The following is a 25450-nucleotide window of genomic DNA, read 5'->3' as shown; positions in this document are numbered from 1 at the left end:
CTTTTATCACATATGAACAACACAAATGTACTTAGTAAATATCACTTAACTTAGAGACATAGCGCCATACGTTATATAGCACAGAAACAGACTCTTCTGTACAACTGGTCCACACCGACCAGTATCCTAAACTGATCTGGTCCAATTTGTCTAAACCCTCCCTATTCGTGTACCCATCAGATGCCTTTTAAATGTTGTAATTGTATCCACCTCTATCAAGTCCTCTGGCAGCCAGTTCCCTACACTCACCACCCTCTGTGTGAAAATGTTACCCCTCAGGCCCCTTTTATATCTTTCCTCTCTCACCCCAAACCTCTGCCCTCTAGTTCTGGACTTCCCCACCCCAGGGAAAAGACGTTGTCTATTTATCCTATCCATGCTCCTCATGATTTTGTAAACCTCTGTAAGGTCACCCTTCAGCTTCCGACGCTCCAGGGAAAAAAGGCCCAGCCCATTCAGCCTCTCACTGTAGCTCAAATACTCCTATCCCAGCAACACCCTTGTAAGTCTTTTCTGAACCCTTTCAAGTTTAACAACACCTTTCCTATAGCAAAAACTGTGTGGACTGGGCCTATATTCCAGGGAATTTAGAATTATGGGAGTTTATCTGAATGAAATGTAATTTTATTGAGGATTCTGGGAGTGATTCCCTTGTCTGAGGATTCCCAAACAGAGGGGATTCCAGTCCTAGGATTTGGGTTCTCTAGATATTTATCAGAAATTGACACATACGTCTTTCACATTCTGTCTGTCAGTCCCTCATACAACAGTTTTTACCTACTCAATGGAATAAAACAGATTGCAAGGAGGTTTATAAAAAAAGCAGACACTGGAATATGCCCTCTAAATTTGCTGAAGGTTTTATTAATATGTTGCACAGTACTTTTAAACAGAGTGTATAATGATATTCACTGCACCAGGAAACAATACATTTCTATATAGGACAACAATGGATTCAGCTATACCATCCAGTGAAACATTCACAACCAACCCCTCCTTTCTCCTAATGTTCGACTATCTGCTGGGTACAATTCCACATACATTGCTTCAGAGATCACAAAGCCTCAACCATGAAGGGCATTCTATCCGATGCTGTCCATATTCAATATTCATACACTGATTATCCGAGGCAAAACCTCTATTCCACGTAAACAAGAGTTTTAGAGGCCAAAGTTAGTACCACTATTTCTTTTGAAGCAACCAAACACAGATTAGACAGCAAATCCAGAATCATTGCAATCTTCACTACACAAAATACTTTCACTCACCTCGTACTATATTCTATAGTTACACGTGCATGTATACTAATTTATATATGCATACATTGTGCAAAAAAGCATATAAAATATTTTCATTTGTTCAGCATATAACAAACATTTCCAACATAAAATGAATTACGTCAAAATGCAATGACTTTAGTGTGTATGCAAACACATTAACCATTTTCCATGCAGCTAGGTGTCTTAATAGCATAAATGGGAAGAACAAGTCCTTGTTCTAGCTTGCACTAGATGACAGAAGGAACACTAAAATTAGTAGTATTCCCAGCTCCTCTTCAAACTGCAATATCTGTCCTCACATCCTGCTATATGTGGCCTGGGATTCTGCATCAAAATCCAAAGCAAGGCACCTTCAACACTGTAGCACTCCTTGGGGAATCAGCCTGGATTATATTATCAAGATCTTGGGTGCGTCTTCTGATTTAAGAGCTAGTGTTCCACAATTTACCATGAATCATGCTGAGAAGGTGTACTGCAAGGACTCACCATAGTACAAAATCTTACTCATATTGAAACATCATGATAATTGTAATTTAGTTCAAAATTAAATAAATTGTTCAGTATCACTGTACTTTCATATTGAATGTGCAGTATTTACAATTAGAAGTGATTCTCAAGCAGCTTCATCCATTTTTCAGTTAGGATTATGACTCTGAAAGAACAGAAAATGCATTCAGTTTTACAAGTTGTACATGGAAGGAATGTGATAGCAACCGATCACAGGGTTTCTCCACCTATCGTCAGCTTTATTAACAGGAATATATCACGATTAGGGCCACCAATGTCCCAAGATTATGATGAGATCTCCAGTAATTGATCAGTAGGTTCCTGCACATTGTTGCAAGCAATCCTTGAGAATAATCACAGGGACATTAAAAGAAAATGCTCCCCACCTTCAATTTTGACCACTTTAGTCAATGAGTTATAAAAATTTTAAGAGATGAGGAAGAATGCTTCCCAGAGTGGAAAACAATGTTAGACTGTTAGGTAGCCAATGGAGGAAGTGAAAGTGTGGCGTCATTAAAGGCAGGAGGTCATGGGATGAAATTTCCAAGAATTACATCCAATTATAGTTGGCAACCCAAGAGGACATGGTACTAACAAATCACTTCCTGTTCCCACCTACAATACCCTGAATATATAACGATTGCCAACCCCATCCAAAGCAATGCTTAAACTGTTACACAGTGAGTGCAAGTTTTCACTGCAACACATAGGGTCATTCATGCAAGAAACCCACTCAACACCCAGTCATGTGTTGTGCCTCTATGTTCCAAGCTGCTGAAAACTATATACATTTCCGTGAGATCTTAACCTTTCCTCAACCAAACATCAGGCAGCTGACAGATGGCAAGATACATGTTTACAGCTAGGCAGGAGTTCTGCTGCAACACAACTCATGATGTGTCTTTCTATACTGACCATTTTTTCTCCGCTGATAATTTCCCAGATATGCCAGTTTCCTAGCAACTTATTACAAACTGACAAATATAACGTATCACATATTGAAGAAAAAGATTAGCTTAGAGGTTAACCCATGAAAGGAACAGATGTTGTCCAGGAAAATTTTGATAGCGAGATCAACTTTAGAAATGTCAGCATCAGGATGATACGCAGAAATGAGACAGCGCGACGTTGGCACCGGCCCTAGACAAGTAATCCAAGGGTAAATGCCCGGAGAACACAGATACAAATCCTATCATAGCAGAAATTATCTGATCATAGAAATTAAATTCTGTGAATTGTGAAGATAACATCAGTAATGATGAACTTGGCAATTATCATTCATGGTTATAAAATCTCATCAGTTTCATTGATGTCTGGTTAGGGAAGGAAATCTACCCTCCTTAGTTCGTCTATACAACATGTTATTCCGGACCCACAGAAATGCAATTGAGCTTAATTGTTTCCAAAATGATGGTATTTCCTCCCCCACCCCTCCCCACTGGAGCAGGAATTATTTAAATTGGCTACCCCCAGCCTTGAAATGAGCAATTAATTTGTATTCCTCTCTGCTCTGGGAAACATCCCTGGTAATAGGAATTCATCAAAGAGCTGACTCAACATGATTTTGTACTATTTCCTTGGCCTCCATGCACATAATCACACGACACTGAAAATTCACACCTTTGTCCTTTTGAAACAAGAAGCATCAGCAAAATGACCACCTCCCCATGACATTCAATGGTGTCATAATTGTCAAATTCTTCACCTGAGAGATATATTGACCAGAAACAACTGGACCAGCTACATAAATGTTATGCTAATTGGGCAGTGTTGGAAAATGGGGTCCATTTTAAAACTATGACCTCTTAGTGTTCCATACTTAAAGTTTCCTGTATAGCATGAGATTTCATTTAGGCATGTTACCGTAGCAACTAGTCTTCTACAAATGTAAACAAAAGATTCATTGGGTGCCACATCACCATATAATGTGTACAGTGATTTTGAAAATAATGGGATTTTGTTCATGGAAGAAATGAAAACTGAGTTTTAAATGGAAGTGCGCAAGGGGACAATGATCATCCTGACAAGATGAATAATTATCCCATTGTCCAAAAAGATAACTAATCAGCATTTCAACCTTGATAAAGGGTAATATGTTTCACGTAGGAAAAGAATAGAGAAGGTTATGGGCCTTCCAACATAAAATGAATTATATCAAAATGCAGTGACTTAAGCTAAAATGAATGAGTATAACAGACAGATAGTAGCTCTACATGGTCAACAATGAAAGGTTGCTTGCATCTGTGAGCTACCACCGACAGGTCAGAGAAGAAGATAGCCTCTGAAAGGGAGAGATGCTTCTGTGGCCTTTCTGGAACATTTGTTCTAGCATGGACAAAGAATCATTGGAATAGGAATATGCTAGATTTAGGAAAGTCTCTGATATCTGAGGAAAGTGTTTTGACACAGATATCTGAATAAATTACTCAGTGAAGCAGGGATGAAGGAACCTTGACTATAGCTCAGCGGGGAGTGTGTTGCATGGCAAGTTTAAGTTACTTACTGTTTAAAGTATATGTTTTTTACAAAAAAGAAAATAGCTTTTAGTCAGTCATACTTTTAATCATTTGTAACAGTAAAGGTTTTAAAACATGAAATCTTCCTGTGTCATTTTTTCAACTAGCAGCTGGAAGTTCTAATCATTATTGGCCTCTACAGAGAATTTGACAGAGGACAATAAATTTCATCTTTGGCGGGGAATGTGGTAGTGATGTCTCCATGCATCCACTGCCCTTGTTCTATTAATGGTGAATATAAGCGAATAAACTTACTTCACCTGTGCAGTTTTGTTATCTGATACCTTCAACACTGAGCTGAATCTTCTTCATCCAAATGTTTGTCTGGGATTGGTGGGGGCTCTTCAATCTCCACTTCATCTTGAACTTCAAACTTTTCTAGAACTTGTGATTGGTTCGCCTTATTCCGTTGTTTAATTATTTTTGCATAAATTGGTGCTGATGTCAACCCTTCTACTGCCTCCTTGTTCTTGTTGCTGCACTCATCCATCTGTTTTGAATCTGCCGAGGGCACTGTCTCACATGGTGTCATATACTCCAGGTTCTGTGGCTCAGGATTCTCCTGCTTTGATGCCCATTCGTTCACTTGGATGTCTTTCACAACTTCATACAGACTATCGTCTGAGCTTTCCTCAATCTGTATGATACTAGTCAAAGGAATACTTGGGATACGTCGGAGGTTTACGCTGTCCACTTTTTCTGTCTGCTGGTCTGCGGGCACAAAGGTCAGTATTTGGTCATTAGTCATTTATATAATACAGTAATGGTTACATGCAAGTTATGAAAATGGTCACCAAGCTTAGTTGTTCCTTTGATGGTATGAATTATTTCCCTGATCTTTGGAGTCAGCACATGCACAACCATCTGAGGAACATTAGGGAGCCATCCTAGGTACCAACAACTCAGACAATGTTGTCTATCTCATATGCTGCAGGCAAGGATGCCCTGAGGCATGGTACATTGGTGAAACCAAGCAGAGGCTATGGCATCGGATGAATGGGCACCACACAACAATCAACAGACAGGAGTGTTCCCTCCCAGTTGAAGAATTCTTCAGCGGTCCGGGACATTCGACCTCGAACCTTCGGATGACCATCCTCCCAGGCGGACTTCGGGACAAGCAGCAGCGAAATGTGGACGAGCAGAGGCTGATAGCTAAGTTCGGTAACTATAGGGATGGCCTCAGCTGGGACCTTGGGTTCATGTCACACTACAGGTAACCACCATTGCACTATACACACACACATACAGACACTCCCACACACACACACAGGCACTCCTACACACACACATGCGGACTCCCACAGACACACACATGCACCCTTACAGACTTAGACCCCTTTACACTCACACATATATACACTTTCTCTCACAGACACTCATAACCATCCCCACCTGCCCACACACACACAGACAAACCCACATGCCTTTGTGAGGTGAATTTGTACTTGCAGAGCTACATTGTACTTTGTTCAAAAACGACATGAATCCATGTAAGATTCTGTCAATTCATTTTTTAGATTAGAATTAGTCTAAACAGTATGGTACAGACAGCAGCATACAGGGGGCTAACACCTTCAATACAATATTTGGGCTGACACCAATTGTTAAAGTTCACTTAAGAATGTAACTTTTTAAAAAAGGTTTTGCGATTTACATATGAAAGAAGTGAAACTAACACGGTCATTCTAGCAAATGAGAGACTTAAACAATCAAGGTATTTTTCAATGTATAATTTCAGTTACATCACACTGTAAACGTTTGCTATATGTTCTGTGTCTTACAATCATGTACTTCACAACCACCTGATGAAGGAGCAGCACTCTGAAAGCTAGTGCTTCCAATTAAACCTGTTGGACTATAACCTGGCGTTGTTTGATTTTTAACTTTGTACACCCCAGTCCAACACCGGCATGTCCAAATCATGCCTTTAATTTCAGAATATATCAGGAAAGTATTTGGGATCAAGATGTAATATCCTCAAGAATTTCTTACAATAGCAGAAGACCTGAATCAAGCTGAAACTGTGTTTTTGGCCACTGCATATCAGGGAAGATATGTTTGCCTTGGAGGCAGTAAAGAATAGATCTTTTGGAAGTGCTAAACATTAACATGCAAGGTGAAGGGCTTGAGCATCAAAGATTAAATGGAAATCCAACAAAGTTAGTTAAGGTGTGTGAAGTATTTGATAGATTACATAGTGAGAAACAAAACAGGAGGACTTAAATTAGTCTTTCAGGCTATGTCAGGAAGCACTTTTTTCAAATATAGGGTATGGAAATTTGTAATAAAAAAACAATGGAAATATGAAACTCTTTCATTTAAAAAATTGAATACAATGGCATACAGGGGATATGGAAGTCAATTGAAAATTTGCAGACTAAAATTTAAGAGTTTTATTAGGTACAGGATACAAACCAAGATGGGTAAATGGAATTGAGGTACAGTGCAACCATGATCTAATCAAATAGTATAGCAGGTTTAATGGATGGACTAGCATATTCCTGTTATTGAGAATCAAGTTTAATATAAGAAGGCACAGAGACAAAGCCTTGAAGGCCAGATGTTACAATGTAACTTTATCTTCAGTGGAACATTTGTAACAACGAGGAAAGATTGAACAGCTTCATTACCAAAAAGATGAGATCTATTGGAGGTCTTCAAAATTACAAATTGTTCAATGATGAACGGATAAGGCTTGAAAAAAATGAGAGAGGTATAGTCCTTGGAGGCAAATGGGAATTTGTTACATTGGGAGAATTTTTACAGGTGAACAAGTTAACCAGTATAGTATATTAGGCTTCAGATGGAAGGATCCAGAACAGTATTAAGAGAAACACCCATACTGGAAGAAATATGTGGTATTAAATTTGGATGTTCTAGTGTTTGGTTAAAACCCTGAAGGAATTATTTAAAGCTGAGAAAATATAACCTCAGTTGTACAAGTACTCAAGGAAGAGCCTATAGATGCACAAGACCTGAAATTGGAGAATCAGTTAAGTCAAGCCCAATAAAGCTGAGAGCAGAAGGATTCCTCTCTGTTGTGATTACTGCAAAGGGAGTTAAGGTTACAGGGTTGTATTTCACCATGTGTATCAAAATTTTAAAATTTGTGTTAAATGTAACTAGTATATCTTCATATCTTTTATACAATCAATTTCTATTTTATTGTTAAAACTAAATCTGCAGCATTGTGTGCTTGTGTTTCAGGGAAACATTACCTTATTAATTAGAAATAGAACAAAATATGATAAATCAGGACAGATTTCATTCTGACATCTGATATGTTCAGTAAAAAGATCAGCTGAGATTGTAACAATAGTCACTGACAGATGAAAAATAATTTTGGAGGAATTTCTTGACACCTGGATTGATGAGAATGTGGAACGCCCTGCTACATCCAGTGATTGAAGTGGACAGTTACAGTATGCATTGAGACTGGCCTTAAATACAAGAGGAAAGAGGGATCAAGGAACAATGGCAGCAGAGGTAATTCAAATGGTTCACGTGGGGTATAGGGACTAGCATAAACCTGTTCTATCTGTAGCATGACCCATAGTTTTCTGGTCACTTGTTAATTCAGTTCTGTGCACTGTGTAAGTGCAGAAGTCCCACTCCCACTCTGACCTCTCTATCCTGTAACAATTCTGCTTCTGTCATTTTCATCTCATCCAGATTCATCTTCTGTTTCCCTACCATCCCCACCTTTGCTTTGCACTAATATTGCTTTTAATTTTTTTCTACAGTAGATTTTCCCTTTGTGCTCTCTCCTCCCCATTTTCTCCACCTCCAGGCTTGTATGGTATCTGTTACATCTCGAACATGTTCCAGTTCTGCTGAAAGGACATTGACCTGAATTGTTGACAGCTTCTCTCTCCACACAAGCTGCCAGGCCTGCTGATTGTTTCCAGTATTTCCAGGTTTGTCATTTTACACTTTCAGCACAAACAATGTTTTTCTTTTAAAGTAATTAATTAAATGGAAAGTAATTTGGGACCTCTTGCACTTGTGAAAGGGGCTATATAAATGTACATTCTGTCTTTCTTCATTTAGTAACTATGGTCACTGATACTCAGTTGGTGTTCTGCAAGGGCCACTCATCTCATGACATTATTCCAGTCTTCTTTCAAATATAGAAAAGGACTGAAATCCAGAGGTAGGGTAAGTGTGACTGTCCTTGACATCAAGGCCACATTTGACCAAGTGTGGCATCAAGGAGCCCAAACAAAATTAGAGTTAATGGAAATCGGAGGAAAAACTCTCTGTTTTGATTAGAGCCATACCTGGCACATAGAAAAGTAGTTGTGGCTGTTGAAGGTCAGTCACTTCAGCTCGAGGACATCTCTGCGGGAGTTCCTCAGGGTAATGTCTTAGGCCCAAATATCTTCAGCTGCTTCATCAATGAACTTCCCTCTAACATTAAGGTCAGAAGTGGGGACATTCGCCAAAGATTGTACAATGCTTAGTACCATTCATGACTCCTCAGATACTGAAGTAATCCATATCCAAATACAATAATATTAGGACCATATCCAGCTTTGGGCAAAGTGGCAAGTAACATTCGTGCCATACAAATGCCAGGAAAAAGCCAATTCACAACAGAGGATTTGACCATCACACCTTGACTTCACTTGTATTACTCTTACTGAAACCTAACTATCAACATTATTAACCAGGCGCTGAACTGGAATAGCCATGTAAGGGCTGTGGTTAGAAGAGCAGCATGGAAGTTAAGGGTCCTACATTGAGTAACTCACCTCCTGACTCCCGAAAGCCTGATCACTATCTATAAGGCATAACTCAGGAGTGTGATGGAATAGTCCCCACTTATCTGGGTGAATGCAGGTCCAACAACACTCAAGAAGCTTGACACCATCCATGACAGAGCAACTTGCTTGATTGGCACCATTTCAACTGCTCTACCACTCAGTAGCAGCTGGAGTATGCCATCTACAAACAGCACTGCAGAAATTCATGAAGGCTCCTTAGACAGCAGTTTCCAAATCCACAACCACATTAACAAGGGCAACAGATACATAGGAACTCTACCTCTTACAACTTCCCCCTCAAATCACACACTATCCTGATTTCAAAGCATTTCATCATTCCTTCAGTGTGACTGTGTCAAAATCCTGGAATTTCCTCCCTAACAGCATTGAATGGGTACCTACAGCAGTTCAAGAACGCAGCTCTCCGCCACCTTTTTGAGGACATATAGGATGGACAACAAATGCTGCATCCCCGCGCCCCCCTCCCCCAGCAAGGCCCACACTCTATTAATGAATTTTTAAACATTAAGCCTGCCAGCAGAGGGCACAATACCTAAAGCTTATACAAAAGCAGTTTTCCTAATCGGATGTTAAACTAAGATTAAAAAGAATATCTAAAATGCACCATTGGTCTCCCTTTTCAGTCTACTGCACTTCAGAATCTTCATTCAAAATGCAAGTCACTCTATTTTTATTATCAGAGATGTTATTACACACCTCTCACAGTCCAGGGTAAGGACACACTACCACTGCACTGTAAGAGGGTCACAAATTGGATCTGAATGAGAAATGGAAATGTTTGGATACTTATCTGTAATTGACAGCAGTGGTATTTGAACTCATGGCTTCCATAGAGACTAGAAGCTGAATCCATCACCTTAGACCTCTTGGCCACACTACCATTACAAGGCTCTCTTTAGCTACAATCATTAAGAGACATCACCTGTTTAAAACACTATTGCCATTACATACCAGTTGATGGTGTCATTCTATTTGCCTTTGTAACTTTTGGATCATCTTTGGCTTGAACCGGAACATTATGATTCTTCTGCAGAATAAATAGAATGATACACGGGATGTAAGTGTTAGATTGGGTTTTGTCTGTCAATGATCAAAACCAATGTACATCTAACACATTATTTGCTGTCAGATCAGAATTGCTGATTCCTCCACCAATGCAGTGATTGCTAAAAGCTCCAATCATTACTTCATTCACAATATCTTTAAAGGATTTTTATGTTTTGAGCCTATGACCAGCACCTGTTGTTCTCAATTCAAAAAAGGCAAATAACTAACAGTTTACATCATTGGAATGGGCCTATAGACCTCACTTCATACATTCAGTACATTCCTCTTAAGAATCACTGAGTTAGAAGCTTGAGAAGTCAAATCCCACTCTTTCACCAACACCAGTCTCTGGGACACTCAATACTCCTACTCCAATAATGATTCCTAAGTCCCTTCACTAATTCCATTCCCCATCACCAGTTGCTGGGACAGTCCATCTCCACCCAGCATTGGTATCAGAATGCAGACTGAAATTTCAAAATCTGCTAAGAATATGATGCTTGTACATGTAACAGATAGTGAGAATGATTCCAATTAATTACAACAAAACATAGATGGGCTGGCAAATATGATGGGTAGACCATAATACAAAGTTGATGTATTTTGGCTGTAGGAATAGGGTGAGGGAATATGGACTTAGCACAATTCTACATGGTGTGCAGGAGCAGAGACTTCTGATCGTTCAAATGCATAGGTTTTAAAAATGTGGCAACACACACTGACAGAATAATTTGCAAAGCATATACTCTATGTAATGCTCTAGTTAGGCAACAACAAGAGTATTATGTGTAGTTCTGATACCACACTGAAGAGAATGTAAGGGTGCTTGAAAGGTGCAGAGGAAATTACAAGAATAGTTCCTGAGATAAAGGAATTAATGACAAGGTTAGATTGGAGAAGCTGAGGCTTTCCTTGAAGTTAAGGAAATTGATAAATTTGATAGAGCTGTAGATGTTGCTGTCAGGTTTAGATAAGCTGGATAGAAAACAAAATGTTTCCAGTTGTTGATGAATCAAGGGCTAGGGACTGATTATAACAATGCTTCTCAAATGGTTTCACACTGTGACCCAACTTCAAGGTCTGAAAATTGTCATGACCCCAAAGTGGTTTGAGATGGAACAGTGGAACTGAGAGAATGGGTGGTGTGAAGATGAAGTGGGAGAGCTTGTGAGGGGATGGGGGAAGATGGGCATCCAGAGTGAGGGGACCTCTATGGTGAACATTGCTGCCTCCAAGCTTTTGATCCCAAAATTTTAGTCTGCAATCACATTGGGGTTCCCAACTTGGGAAGCCTTGAATTAAAGGTATTTAGGTGTGAGGAAGAACTGCAGTACTCAACATACGATAATATCCTGGAACTCACTGCTCATAGGGGTAGTGGAAACAAGAACAATCAATAATTTAAAAAAGGAAATTGGATGAACACTTGAAGGGAATAACCTTGTACTGCCACAGGGATAGATCAAGGCAATGGGACTTTTAGGAATATCCAAAGACAGTCAGTGTGGACATAATGAGCTAAATAGCCTCATTCAGCTCTTCTCTATTGAAGAAATTTTCATGGAATTGGGAAGACTATGCAGATGTCTCCATTTCTGACAGGGCCACTATTTGCTAGCAGGGGAAGGGAAAAGGGTGCAATTTTAGTGTTGAGTTCAAACAGACCCCATTTTGATTGCTACAATTGCCCTGAGCACAGTGCAGAAGTCACAAATCAATGGGGTAGATGTAAGAATTCTTGGAGAGCAGATAATGTATGTTTAAGTCTCAGCACCTTAAGATTTTAAAATCCCCCACTCTTGAAACACGCTGAAGTAGTCCATGTGAGTTTTAAGAAAAATCCTCTGCTGAACCATCTGGTATTGATTTAAAAAACTGGTCATGCTCCTTCAGTAGATTATCTTTTCTTTTTTAAAATCAACCATAATTTTCACCTCATCCAAAGGTCAGAATTGAACTTGGACATTCTTGACCAGATAAAGGGATAAATCACTGCTCACAAGAACCCCCTCAACAGATCTGGGTTGACACTTCACAGCAGCATTAGTTATACTATTATAAATGTCTGTCTCAGTTGCAAAAGCTACAATTATTTGAATGAGTATTTTGAGATCACAGTTTGATTTGAAGTTTAAAGAGGCTATTAAAGGATATGTCTGATGTTGTCTATACAGAAGTTTGTATTTTTGAAGTAATTGACCACTGAAAATGTAAAAGTTTTTAATGAGTTTTATGAATAGGAATTTTTTTTCATTATCCGTTGTGTATGAATGAGAGCTACATTAAACAATTTTTCTCCACGTGCCTCCTGAAATCTGCCCATGGTGGATATTGGGTGATGTGGCATGGAGGTGGATAGAAAGTACAAGTTGTCATGGAGAGGCTGTGGGAGATGAATGAAGAGTGGCTGTGAAAAGTGAGGGCTAGAGGGTCTAACATTTCGAAAACAACTGACACAAAATGGCCATTTAGGATCAAAGTTGGGCCTGCACCAACTCCCTGATGTGAAACTTTCTCTAAACTGAGGTGAGACTGCCATGTTGGGAAATTATTTGACCTGTCCTATCTACCTCAGTAACAAAAGTCCTGTCCGATGACTATAGACACTTAAACATGAAGGAGTGCTGCACTATAGGACAAAGTGTGGTCAGGCCTGTCTTGAGTGAGTTTGAAAAATTAAATCCACCATACACCACTACCCAAAGGTGAGTACAGAGCTTTCCTTGGTCTCCCAGCCAATAACTTATCTCTCAACTGCAAGTGATCTGGTCTGAGGGGTGACTTCATAGAGGCTAATAAAACCATGAGGGGCATGGATAGGGTGAATAGCCATGGTCTTTTTTCTAGGGTGGAGAAGTCCAAAACAAGAGGGCATAGGCTTAAGGTGAGAGAGAATGTACTTAAAAAAGACCTGAGGAGTAACGTTTTCATGCAGAGAGTGGTGCGTGAATGGAATGAGCTGCTAATGGAAGTGGTGGAGGCTGGTACATAAAAGACATCTGGATGGGTATATGAATAGGAAGGGTTTAGAGGGATATGAGCCAAATGCTGGCAAATAGGTCTAGGTCAGATAGGGATGTCTGGTCTTTGCGGACATGTTGACCCAAAGGGTCTGTTTTCTGTGCTGTATGATTCTATGACTCTATTACTTCCTTTCTGTTGTGGGACCCTGCTATGTACAAATTGGCTGCTGGGTTTACTGTTGACCCCTGGAAGCTACTTTGTTGAATATGGAGGAATTTGGGCCCTGCCAAGTTTATGAAAAATGCTCTACAAAAGCTGAATCAAAAGGTGACTGGAATTGCACAAGGCATGTATTCACAAAGTGTGCCTTACTCACCATAAACATCACCTTTTGTTGCCCTGCGAGACTGTTAGCTCCTTTTCTTATTCTCCAATAAACTCTAGTGAACAAAGAAGAATGTTAGAGTTTTAATATAAAGCAACCATTATCCTGCAATTTTCAGCAGCCCATTACATTGTCCGTGACTTAACTCACTGTTAAAGTCATCAAATTCTGTCAAGATCTACAAGCACAACTGATTTTTTTGCATCAAGACCCAAGTTCAGGAGCCTCCCTAAACCTATCCTAATCTGCAGAACACACTTGCAAGCAAATCGTTGGGAGAAAATAATGAATTACATTATGAGGGCATTATGAATTAATTTGTATTTATCAAGTTACAATATATATTGGAGGTGGAATGCAAAACTGTCTGATAGTGGGTGTCTGATAGTACTTTGTTTCCTAAATGGCTGTATGAAGTGTGAAGATTATGAGAATAGATGTGTGGAGTAAGCAATGGCAGTGTGTGGGGGGGAATGGGATGGTTGAAGGTGGCAGAGATCATATAATAAAATCTCTGGGAGCACGCCCAAATAGCTTTGGAAACTGTGTTCATGGTATGATGCACTGGGGAATGATGGGAGACAGTCAGCCAGACAATAAACCCGCCTTATGGGTTGATATGAATGGAAACAAGAAATGTCTCTGCACACCTCTCAATACTCAAATATCCATTTACAGCTTATTTTCTTTCCTTTTTGCTATCACCCTAATGATCTCATATCCATTGAGGGAGGAGAGTTGCTCTCTGTAGGAAATGCTACGCACACAGGAGCAGCCTTGCCCCTGAGGCAGAATGTTCTGCGTTTGAGTTCAGGTCCAAAAATTTCCAATGGCACAAAATTTTTACACTCTAGTGTAATGCTGAGGCTATATTAAGCTATTAATATTGACAGTCAATTACTTATAAAAATATGTCAGTGATGACTATTGTTTGGGGATTGAGAGCTCTTCTAAAATGTCAGTGGGCACTGCAGGAGTCAGAGCAGATAATCTCTCTTCAGGTTTAAATTTTAAGTTTTATAAATTTCATTTCTGATTTGATATTTGTTACAATTACCTTTTAAAAAACTTACACAATTTAATTTGATTTAATTGAGTTTCCAAATATATAGAGAGTGTCATGTCCTTAGAGAACATTGTGGGCGGCGCGGTGGCACAGTGGTTAGCACTGCTGCCTCACACCGCCAGAGACCTGGTTCAATTCCTGCCTCGGGCGACTCTCTGTGTGGAGTTTGCACACTCTCCCCGTGTCTGCGTGGGTCTGCTCTGGTTTCCACCCACAATCCAAAAATGTGCAGGTTAGGTGAATTGGCCATGCTAAATTGCCCGTAGTGTTAGGTGAAGGGGTAAATATAGGGGAATGGGTCTGGGTGGGTTGTGCTTCGGCGGGTCGGTGTGTACTTGTTGGGCCGAAGGGCCTGTTTCCACTCTGTAAGTAATCTTAGCTAAAATGCTGGGAGAACTGGTTGACATCTGGTCTCATTCAAACAATGGGGCTGGGCATCATTACTTGACAGCAGGTTGACTAAACTGGCCTCCTAGGTGGACATAAATGATCACATGACACTATTTTGCAGAAGAGGAGTGAAATTCTCCCTTATGTTTTTGGTCAATATCTGTCCCCAGACAAACTGATCTATAAAGACCAGATCATCTGGTCAGTAAGAGATGGCTGTGTACTAATTGCCAATGCCCTTCCCACGTCAGAGTATTTGCACAGCAAAAGTACTTCATGGGCCATAAAACACACATGTCTAAAGCACCTTAAAGGCACTATATACAATGGTCTTTCTTCCTCATTTCTTTTACATGTGAGTGTTCATCCTTACATAAGTGAGTCTAAAAGATGAGCTTGGTAAATTTAGGATTCCATAATTTGCTTAAATCTACTTCTACCTTTGAGATATATATTATTGAAGGCTACTTCAATAAGTAACATCACGATACCCAATCTTTCCCTTCACTTTCAAAAATGTGACATTACCTCAGTCAAAACAGATATTTTTGCAAAATTTAATTAAGTGGACTATCGCCCAAAAATATTCCATGATCCTACCTCCTACAGAAAGCGCAGGGGATCACAAGCATGATGAGTAACAGAAGGATAGCAATGGATGTGACCAAGACCAACTGAGGAAAGTGCAACGCCCCAAAGCCAACTTGCAGATTTTGAGGGCCTGAAGCCATGAAGAATCCTAGCAGCAGTGTCGTCCGATCATGTGAGACCCTGAGAGAAACCAAAGCACCAACCCTAAAGTTAACATTCCACGCAACCAAACAGCATTATCAACTCCAAATCCCCCAAAATCCCAAGGATGTCCACTGATCGGAATTGCCTATCTACTTGTCTCAAAAGTACATTAGCTCCATGTCAGAAGTTGAGTTTTTTGTGGCAATTGACTCCTCAAAACCTAGTCACCACCTGGTCCAAGTCAGGAGTGTAATTGGATAGTCTTCACTTACCTGGATGAGTACAGCTGCACCAAGATTCAAGAGATTGAAATGTTAACTCTAGAACATAGAACACAGAACATCGAATATTACAGTGCAGTACAGGCCCTTTGGCCCTTGATGTTGCACTGATCTGTGAAACCAATCTGAAGCCCAGCTAACCTATACTATTCCAATTTCATCCATATGTTTATCCAATGACCATTTAAATGCCCTTAAAGTTGGCAAGTTTCCTACTGTTGCAAGCAATGCATTCCACACCCCTACTACTCCCTGAGTAGAGAAACTACTTCTGATATCTGTCCTTTAACTATCACCTCTCAATTTAAAGCAATGTCCCCGCATGCGAGCCATCACCATCTGAGGAAAAAGGCTCTCACTGTTCACCCTATCTAACCCTCTGATTATCTTGTATGTCTCAGTTAAGTCACTTCTCAACCTTCTTCTCTCTAATGAAAACAGCCTCAAGTCCCTCAGCCTTTCCTCATAAGACCTTCCCTCCATACCAGGCAACATCCTAATAAATCTCCTCTGAGTCATTTCCAAAGCATCCATATCCTTCCTATAATGCGGTGACCAGAACGGTACACAACACTCCAAGTGTGGCCACACCAGAGTTTTCTACAACTGCAGCATGACCTCGTGGCTCCAAAACTCAATCCCTCTACCAATAAAAGTGAACACACCATATGCTTTCTTCACAACGTTATCAACCTGGATGGCAACTTTCACGGATTGATGTACATGGACACCCAGATCTCTCTATTCATCCACACTACCAAGAATCTTACCATTAGCCCAGTACTCTTTATTCCTGTGGCTCCTCCTGCAGTGAATCACCTCACACATTTCTGCATTAAACTCCATTTGCTAACTCTCAGCCCAGCTCTGCAGCTTATCTATGTCCCTCTGTAACCTGAAACATCCTTCAGCACTATCCACAACTCCACTAACCTTAGTGCCATCTGCAAATTTACTAACCCATCCTTCTACACCCTCATCTAGGTCATTTATAAAAGTGACAAACAGCAATGAATCCAAAACAGATCCTTGCGGTACACCACTTGTAACTGAATACCACGATAAACATTTCCCATCAATATCCCTACCCTCGGTCTTCTTTCAGCTAGTCAATGTCTATTCCAAACCACTAAATCACCCTCCGTATGTTGTGCAATAGCCTACTGTGGAGAACCTTATCAAATGCCTTACTGAAATCCATATTTACCACATCAACTGTGTTACCTTCATCCTCCTGTTTGGTCGCCATCTCAAAGAAATCAATAAGATTTGTGAGACATGATGTACCCTTCCCAAAACCATGTTGACTATCCCTAATCAATTTATTCTTCTCTAGATAATTATAAATCCTAAATCTTATAACACTTTACTCATAACCAAAGTAAGGCTCACTGGTCTATAATTACTAGGGTTGTCTCTACTACTCTTCTTGAACAAGGGGACAACATTTGCTATTGTCCAGTCTTCTGGAACTATTTCTCTAGACAATGACAACATAAAGATCAAAGCCAAGGCTCTGCAATCTCCTCCCTGGCTTCGCAGAGAATCCTATGATAAATCCCATCCATCTCAGGGGACTTATCTATTTTCATACTTTCCAGAATTGCTAACCCCACCTCCTCCTTGCAAACGTCAATCCCGTCTAGTCTAGTAGCTTGTATCTCAGTATTCTCCTTGGCAACATTGTCTTTTTCCAGTTTGAGTACTGATGAAAAATATTCACTTAGCGCTTCCCCTATCTCCTCAAACGCCATGCACAACTTCCCACTACAATCCTTGATTGGCCCTAATCTTTTATTCGTGATATACCTTTAGAATATACCTCTGCTTTCTTCCCGCAGATGCTGCCAGTCTTGCTGAGTATCTCCAGCACTTTTTACTTTTGTAAAAGAAAAATGGTGAGGGTTTCCTCAACTTCCTTTGGAAGAAGGGAACTCAAAAGACTCTCCACCCTCTGAGAGAAACAATGTTTCCAAATTTCTGTTTTAAATGGCCGACACCTTATTTTTAAATAAAGACTCCTGGTTCTCGATGTTGTAACTGTACTGGAACCATTTGGCTATGGGGTGCAGCTAGTACTGGAGCATAATTTTTCAGTACTATTGCCGAAATGTTGTCAGGGTCCAAAACCTTTGCAGTATTCGGTGTCTGCAGCCATTCTTTGATCCCACACGGAGGCAAATAAATGAATTGAAGACTGGTATCTGTGATGCTGAAGACATCAGGAGGAGGCTGAGATGGATGAACCATTCAGCACTTCTGGCTGAAGATGAATGCAAATACTTCAGCCTTGTCTTTTGCACTGAAGTGCTGGGCTCCTCCATCATTGGGGACGGGGTTATTTGCAAACTTACCACCTTCTATCAGTTGTTTAATTGTCCAGAATCATTCATGACTGTTTGCAGCAGGACTACAGAATTTAAATCTGACCTGTTGTTGTTGGATTGCTTAGACCAATCTATTTAGCGCTGATTCCAGTGTTCAGCATGTACACAGTCCTATGTTGTAGTTCTTTAATGTTGATATTTCATCTTCAGATATACCTGGTGCTGCTCCTGACATACACTCTTCACTGAATTATGGTTGATCTTCTGGCCCGATGGTAATAGTTGAATGGGGGATATGGCAAGTGATGAGATTACAGATTAAGAGTGCAACTCTGCTGTTGCTGATGGCCCACAACACCTCATGGGTGTTCAGGTTTGAATGCTAGATCTATTCAAAGTCTTTTCCATTTAGCAAGTTGATAGTCCTACACAATATGACGGAGGGAATCTTCAATGAGAATAAAGGACTCAGCATGACTTCAGAAAGATGGTGTGGTGGTCACACCTACTAGTAATGCAACAGACAGATGCATCTGTTATAGGTAAGTTGCTGAGGATGAAGTCAAGTGGATTTTTCCCTCTTGTTGGTTCCCTCATCACTTACTATGGACCCAGTCTGGTAGCTTTGTCTGTTAAGACTCAGCCAGCTCAGTCAGTAAGCTGCTACCAAGACGTACCTGTGCCAAGGTATGATCTCCAAATTCAAAATAGATGAGTACTGATTCATCAACCAAAGGCAGCTGATAGCTGGTAATTATAAGGATATTTCTTTTCCTGTATTTGACCTGATTCCATGAAACTTCATGGGATCTGGAGTCAACTTTGGGGTCTCCCAGCTAAATTCCTTTCTGGCCATATACCAGTATCACCACCTCTGGTCAGTATTTTCTACTGTGAGGTAGGACATATGAATGGTAATGATGGCATTGGGACATTCGCTCTAAGTATAATTCCAAAGAATATGGCTATGTCAGTGTGTTACTTAAATAATCTGTGGGAGAGTGCTCCCAGTTTTGGCATCAGCGCCCATATCGGACTTTTTTCATTGGAAAAAAGAAGGAAGAGAGGGGACCTAATTGAGGTGTACAAGATAATGAGAGGCATAGATAGAGTTGATAGCCAGAGACTTTTCCCCAGGGCAGAAATTGTTAATACAATGGGTCATAGTTTTAAGCTGTTTGGCGGAAAGTATAGAGAGGATGTCAGAATCGGGTTCTTTATGCAGAGAGTTGTGGGAGCATGGAATGCGTTGCCAGCAGCAGTTGTGGAAGCGAGGTCATTGGGGATATTTAAGAGACTGCTGGACATGCATATGGTCATAGAAATTTGAGGGTTCGTACATTAGATTTATCTTACATGAGGATCAATGGTTGGCACAACATCGTGGGCTGAAGGGCCTGTTCTGTGCTGTGCTGTACTGTTCTATGTTCTATGTTGATAAGGAGGACTTTATAGGGTCAATACAGCTGGGTTGGCCATTGTCATTTGATTATTTCAATTCATTGCACAGGATATTAACAGTCAACTGCTTTGCTGTTCAACTAGAGTCATAGGTGGACAAAACCAATTTAGACATTAGTGGGCCAGGTGGGTTTTTACAGCAATGATTACATAGCCATCATGAGGCTAGCTTTTAATGCCAGATTTTTTTAAATTCAAATTTCAACACCTGCCATGGTGGGATTCGAACCCAAGTCCCAGAGCATTACCTGGAGTTCTGGTTTACTAGCCCAGTGACATTTCAAGTACTGCTTCCATCATGACACTGCCTCCTTCAATTAAGTCCCAGCTGAAGCCAGCTGCAAAAAAACAGTAAATGTAATTAAGTTCCTATTTTGGAATAAGAAGCAATTAAAATTGCCCAAGAATTGTAAACCTCCAGTGATCCTGCACTTTCAGCCACTCCCCACACCCACTCTGCATAAATAAGAGGAATCCTTGTAAATATAGAACTGTCAATACACTGCTTCAGAACCTGAGGCAAAACCAATATCAAGGTAATGAGAAGCATGGCCAATCTCACTTTCATGTCCCCAAACATACATATGTTGTGGATCATTGCAGTCTACTGTGTCTCTCCTGAAACACACAGACAAACACAATAGTTTTGAACAATCTTCAACAAATGTCTTATGGAAATATATTGTGCCCAGATTCTTCTCTTTCTAAAGTAGGTAGTCCTATGTTCTAGAGAGCTTTGGCAATTTCTCAAACATAACACATACAAAAAAAATCACAAACCGAGGTAATTTAGTTCCTTTCTTCACTCCTCTAAAGACATGGATACTTGGTTTCTAAGGAGATTTTGTAAATAAGCAGAGTTCAAACAATGATCCTAGTAAAATTATTAAACAGTCATATCAATTTGACTTTATTAGTTTAAGGGATAATTACACTTATCATATCAGAGAAACTAGAACTTTAATTAGAGTCCTAGCAACTTTGAAATGACCATTGATCCCACTCTTCTGTATCAGAACCAAAGACACATAAAACCCACACAAAACGTTAGTCCATCCCTCATTTTACTTTTCCAGCACGACAACCCTTTCTTTTCTCTCCCTCCCAGGGGTCTGTTAATTGATTATTCTGGGCATGAGAAAATGTTACTCCAAACTGAGATGGGAACAAGTGTGTTAGATTAATCAAAAAGGCACAAGCAATTCAATGAGCAGACAGACTCAAACAATTGCATACCTATAACAAATACAGAAATTGCTGGAAAAAATCAGCAGGTCTGGCACCATCTGTGGAGACTAAGCAGGGTTAATGTTTTGGGTCCAGTGACTCTCCTTCAGAACTGATTGTAGCTACGAAAAGGTGGTATTTATGCTGAAGACATAGGGGTGAGGTGGGGTCGGGTAGTAAATAATAGGTGGAGATTGAGACCAGACACAGAGAACAGCAGTTGAGCAAAGGAATGAATAACAGTGACCCAGGGAGAATGAAAAGCTGTCAATGGGGACCATTAGAGGGTAAAAATGGGTTGGTTGTGGTTAAAGCAGCCTATCAGCATATCCATGTAGTATTCAGAGTCCAGGTGACTGTGACAACATGTACTTCCTATGTGTATGTAATAGTCTGGAGCGAAATGGATAATTATGGTAGACACTCTAACTTTACTTTTATGGCTGACCAAGAGTGTCTTCTGTTCCTACTGTCTCCAATTAGTGTGTGCTGGAAAGATACATATGGTTATACTCAAGGCATTATGAACACACATGAATGATTCTTCTTTGATTTTTATGTCCTGCAATGGGACTTGAACCAGAGCTGCTAGCTCAGAGGCAATAATGCTACTCCCTGTGCCTTGGACTTTACATGCCTGTGTATATTCCTTTAAATAAAAGGGATCACAATCTTCAAAACACTTGTTTGGTAAATCTTTCCTCATTCACTCCCACCTGGCTAAACAAAAATCTGCTGATCTCAGTTTGAAATGTTCTGTTTACCCTCAGCTTGGACAAAGCAGCCCACTTGATCAGCACCCCAAACATCACCTTAAATCTTCAATCCCTCACTGCCAACCACAATGCCAGCCTTGTGTACCATGTTTAAGATCCGCTGCTGTGTCAATAATACCTCTAACATCCAGAAAGACAAAGACCACACATGCATTGGTACAGCGCCTTGAAAGTTCCCTCTAGGTCACGTACAAATTTGGAAATATGCTGCTGTTCCTTTATCATTGCTGGGTCAGGATATTGGAGATCTCTACCTAACAGGTGTAGATTTCTTTAGATTAGATTAGATTCCCTACAATGTGGAAACAGGCCCTTCGGTCCAACCAGTTCACACCAACCTCAATTCCCTCTGACTACTGCACCTAACACTATGGGCAATTTAGCATGGCCAATTCACCTGACCTGCACTTGGACTGTGAGAGGAAACTGGAGCACCCAGAGGAAACCCACGCAGACACAGGGAGAATTTGCAAACTCCACACAGACATTCGCCCAAGGCTGGAATTGAACCTGGGACCCTGGTGCTGTGAGGCAGCATTGCTAACTACTGAGCCACTGTGCCGTCCCAATGCAAAGGATTAATGGTCTGTATTGAATAACTCATGAAGCATTAAACAAATGCAGAAATCAGGAATGTGATGGAATACTAGATAAGTGCAGTTCCAACAACTCTTAAGACATTTGACCACACCCAGGACAAATCAGCCCACTTGACTGGCATCACATTTACAAGCATTCACCAACAGTCAATAGCAGCAATGTGTATGACCGACAAGATACACACAGAAATTCACCTTCCAAACCTATGGCCATTCCATTTAGGAGGACAATTAGATTACTCCATTAACATGCCTTTCTTCCAAAACAATTGATCTTCTTACCCAGCAAAATCTAGTCTTGACTACTGCGCTTAATCTGAGGATCTATTGATTGTCGCATGTGTGCAGTCCATGAAATCTTATACTTCTGAAAATCCAGCCGTTACATCAACTCTGAAGGCACTCTCATTCTGACAGACTTCAATAATGGTCAAAAAGTGTGGTGCTGGAAAAGCACAACGGTCAGGCAACATCTGAGGGGCAGGAGAGTCAATGTTTCATGCACAAGCCCTTCATCGGGAAGATGGGGGCGGTGGAAGGGTGCTGAGAGATAAATAGGAAGGGGAGGGTGGGGCTGGGGGGGAAAGGGAGGTGGGTAGGCGATAGGTAGATGCGGATGGGAGGGTGATGGTGATAGGTCGGATTGGAGGGTTGAGTGGATTGGAGGGAAGATGGACAGGTGGGACAGTTCAAGAGGGTGGGACCAAGTTGGAGGGTTGGATCTGGGAATGGGTGAGGGGAGGGGAGAAGAAGAAACTGGTGAAGTGGACATTGATGTTGTGTGGCTGGAGGGTCCCGAGACAGAAGATGAGGCATTCTTTCTCCAGGTGTCGAGTGGCGAGGAATTGGTGGTGGAGGAGGCCCAGGACTGGTATGTCCTTGGCGGAGTGGGGGAGTGAGTTGAAGTGGGGATTTGCAAAGGACCCACTCACTCTCCCTGACTTCAATAATAGCAAAGTGGACATAAACGCACATCTCTGGCAAACCAGTCTCAAACGCTATATCAGTCACCTGGGTGAAGTACTTGTGGGCAGCAGACTATGTGATCCTGTTGATGTCATGAGTCAATCCCTGGAAGGAGGTGACATATTTTAGGATTGCGGTGACTTCCATTACCATTGGAAATGCATGATCACTTGGTCCACTGGAGAGGAGCTCTGGCAGGCTGCACATTTCTGCAATAATCTGCCAAGAAATTCTGAGGTTCTTCAGTCATGTCCAAAATGGTGACCTTCTGCCTGTATGTCCTGTGCTATTGGAGCTCTGTGTTATTCCCCATTGTCCTCAGGAGCAGCAGGTGTCTTCCAATACAAAATATTTTTTGATGTTTAAACCCTCCGCACACACCAATAATTGTTGCCATCCTTGATATCCAATCAGTCCTATTCTATCACTCTTACACCGTATCCAAGCTCTCCTTTACCTTCCAATATTTGTCCAATAGTTTTGAAAGTTCTTGGTACTTCCATCATTATTTCAGACTGTGCATTCCAAAGCAAAGCAACTTTCTGTATTAAAAAAAATCCTCATTTCTTTCTCTTGTTCTTTTGTCAATTACCTGAAGTCAATTTCTTCTCTTTCAGAAACTGGCTGACGCACAATACACAGGCTGTGTAATCTGAGTAAAATGTGCCATGCTTACCGACATAACAAATACTGTTCTCCCAAAATAATAAGCCACTATGATGCACTGAGATCCATATGTTAAGCAATAGGAGGAGTAGATCACATTGTCCCTGGACACTGCTCTGCCATTGAATAAGATCATGGTTGATATAGCCTCAACTCCACTTCCATTTACATTATACCTTGCAAGCACAGCTTGTTCAGGAGGTAAGGAGATGCTTCTCGAACCGTTTTCAAAGAACAAATAGGTTTTGTTTTGAACTCAGATTTTGTTTTAAGAAATGAGAGTGATAAGTTAGGCAATTTGTTCTTAGCAAGCATCCTTCCAACACAGTGTCTTTTTAGTGGGCTTCCCTTCAATTCAACCAGATGAAACAAGCATTTTCTCCCAGCAGGTAACTGTTCAAAATATCCCCAGCAGGCCTTTCCAGGAAAGCAAGTAGTTATTACCAGTCATGTGAGATCCAGGAAGATTTCAAAAAAAATCCTGTGTCAACAGTGAACTTCGAATGGCTTCTTTTAAAGAAACCACTCCAGGTATGTAACAATACACAGTATTCTAAGGGATGAACTTTAGGATGGGTGGGGATGGTATACTGCTTGCACACCCTAAAGAAATGTCAATCCCAAACTGACTGACATTAAACAAGGCTACCCAACTGCAATAAGTCTTAAGGAGGGGAGTGTGGGACTTATGCTTCAGAGCAGGTGGGTGTAGATAGTTGTTTCTTCCAAATGCTGAGTGTAGAACCAGAGACGTAATCTCAGGATAAGAGGTAGGCCATTAAATACTGAGATGAGGAGGATTTTTTTCTCTCAAAGTCTGGTTAGTCTTTGGAAGTCCAACAATCTATGGAAATTCAATCCTGAAGCATGTTCAAGGCAGCAATAGATAGATTTCTGGGACAGGATATAGAGATAGTGCAGGAAAGTGGTGTTGAGGTACATGTTCAAACATGATCAAACTGAATGGAGGACCGGGCTTGATGGGCTGAATGGTCTACCCCTGTTTCTGTGTTCCTAATATTTTTCTGTTTCATCTACTCACCAGGGATATCAGTGAAAACAATTACAAAGCTGTCTTCAATCGCTGTCTGTAAATATTTCTACTTTCTTTAAATATTTAACAACCCCAATAAAAAAATCATCTATTCTAAAGAAGAGTCAGACTAATATGTTGATAAGAAATAAAATATTGGTAGCTGACTAATATTGTTGCTCATGAGATCTCAATATTCCTATTCACCTGGTGCACGCAGGTGAACTTTAAACTATTTGTGCGCATTGTTAAAATAATGGCAAATGCAGAGATTGTGAAACAGTCTTTTGATTTTCCTGGCTATTTTGTCTCTTTTGTTGCTGGACAATGGTGAATGCTTATGAAGAAATGTACATACTTACAGTGACATACATGTATTTGTGTTCTGGAAAAAGTAAAAAAAAATTGAAGTGAACAGATTTACAGGGCCTCGG

The 25450-nt window shown here is 40.6% G+C and overlaps 1 protein-coding gene across 3 annotated transcripts in view; it reads right to left on the bottom strand.

Annotated features, from left to right (window-relative positions):
• Positions 1 to 844: 844 nt before the first annotated feature.
• LOC122563607 overlaps positions 845 to 25450 on the bottom strand; it is a 28274-nt gene continuing 3668 nt past the window's right edge. The window contains exons 3-8 of one of the 3 annotated variants that reach the window (XM_043717554.1): positions 19998 to 20087; positions 15546 to 15716; positions 13481 to 13544; positions 10045 to 10120; positions 4559 to 5014; positions 845 to 1932 (exon numbers count right to left, since the gene is read on the bottom strand). In XM_043717554.1, the coding sequence (XP_043573489.1) occupies positions 4590 to 5014; positions 10045 to 10120; positions 13481 to 13544; positions 15546 to 15676 (696 nt within the window). In that variant the 5' untranslated portion in view covers positions 15677 to 15716; positions 19998 to 20087 and the 3' untranslated portion in view covers positions 845 to 1932; positions 4559 to 4589. The remainder of the gene's footprint in view (positions 1933 to 4558; positions 5015 to 10044; positions 10121 to 13480; positions 13545 to 15545; positions 15717 to 19997; positions 20088 to 25450) is intronic. The other 2 variants (XM_043717556.1, XM_043717555.1) reach the window with 2 other exon arrangements.

Source organism: Chiloscyllium plagiosum, chromosome 27, assembly GCF_004010195.1.
Source record: "Chiloscyllium plagiosum isolate BGI_BamShark_2017 chromosome 27, ASM401019v2, whole genome shotgun sequence".
In the NCBI taxonomy this organism is placed as follows: Eukaryota; Metazoa; Chordata; class Chondrichthyes; order Orectolobiformes; family Hemiscylliidae; genus Chiloscyllium; species Chiloscyllium plagiosum.
This window is presented reverse-complemented; position numbering and strand designations above follow the sequence as displayed.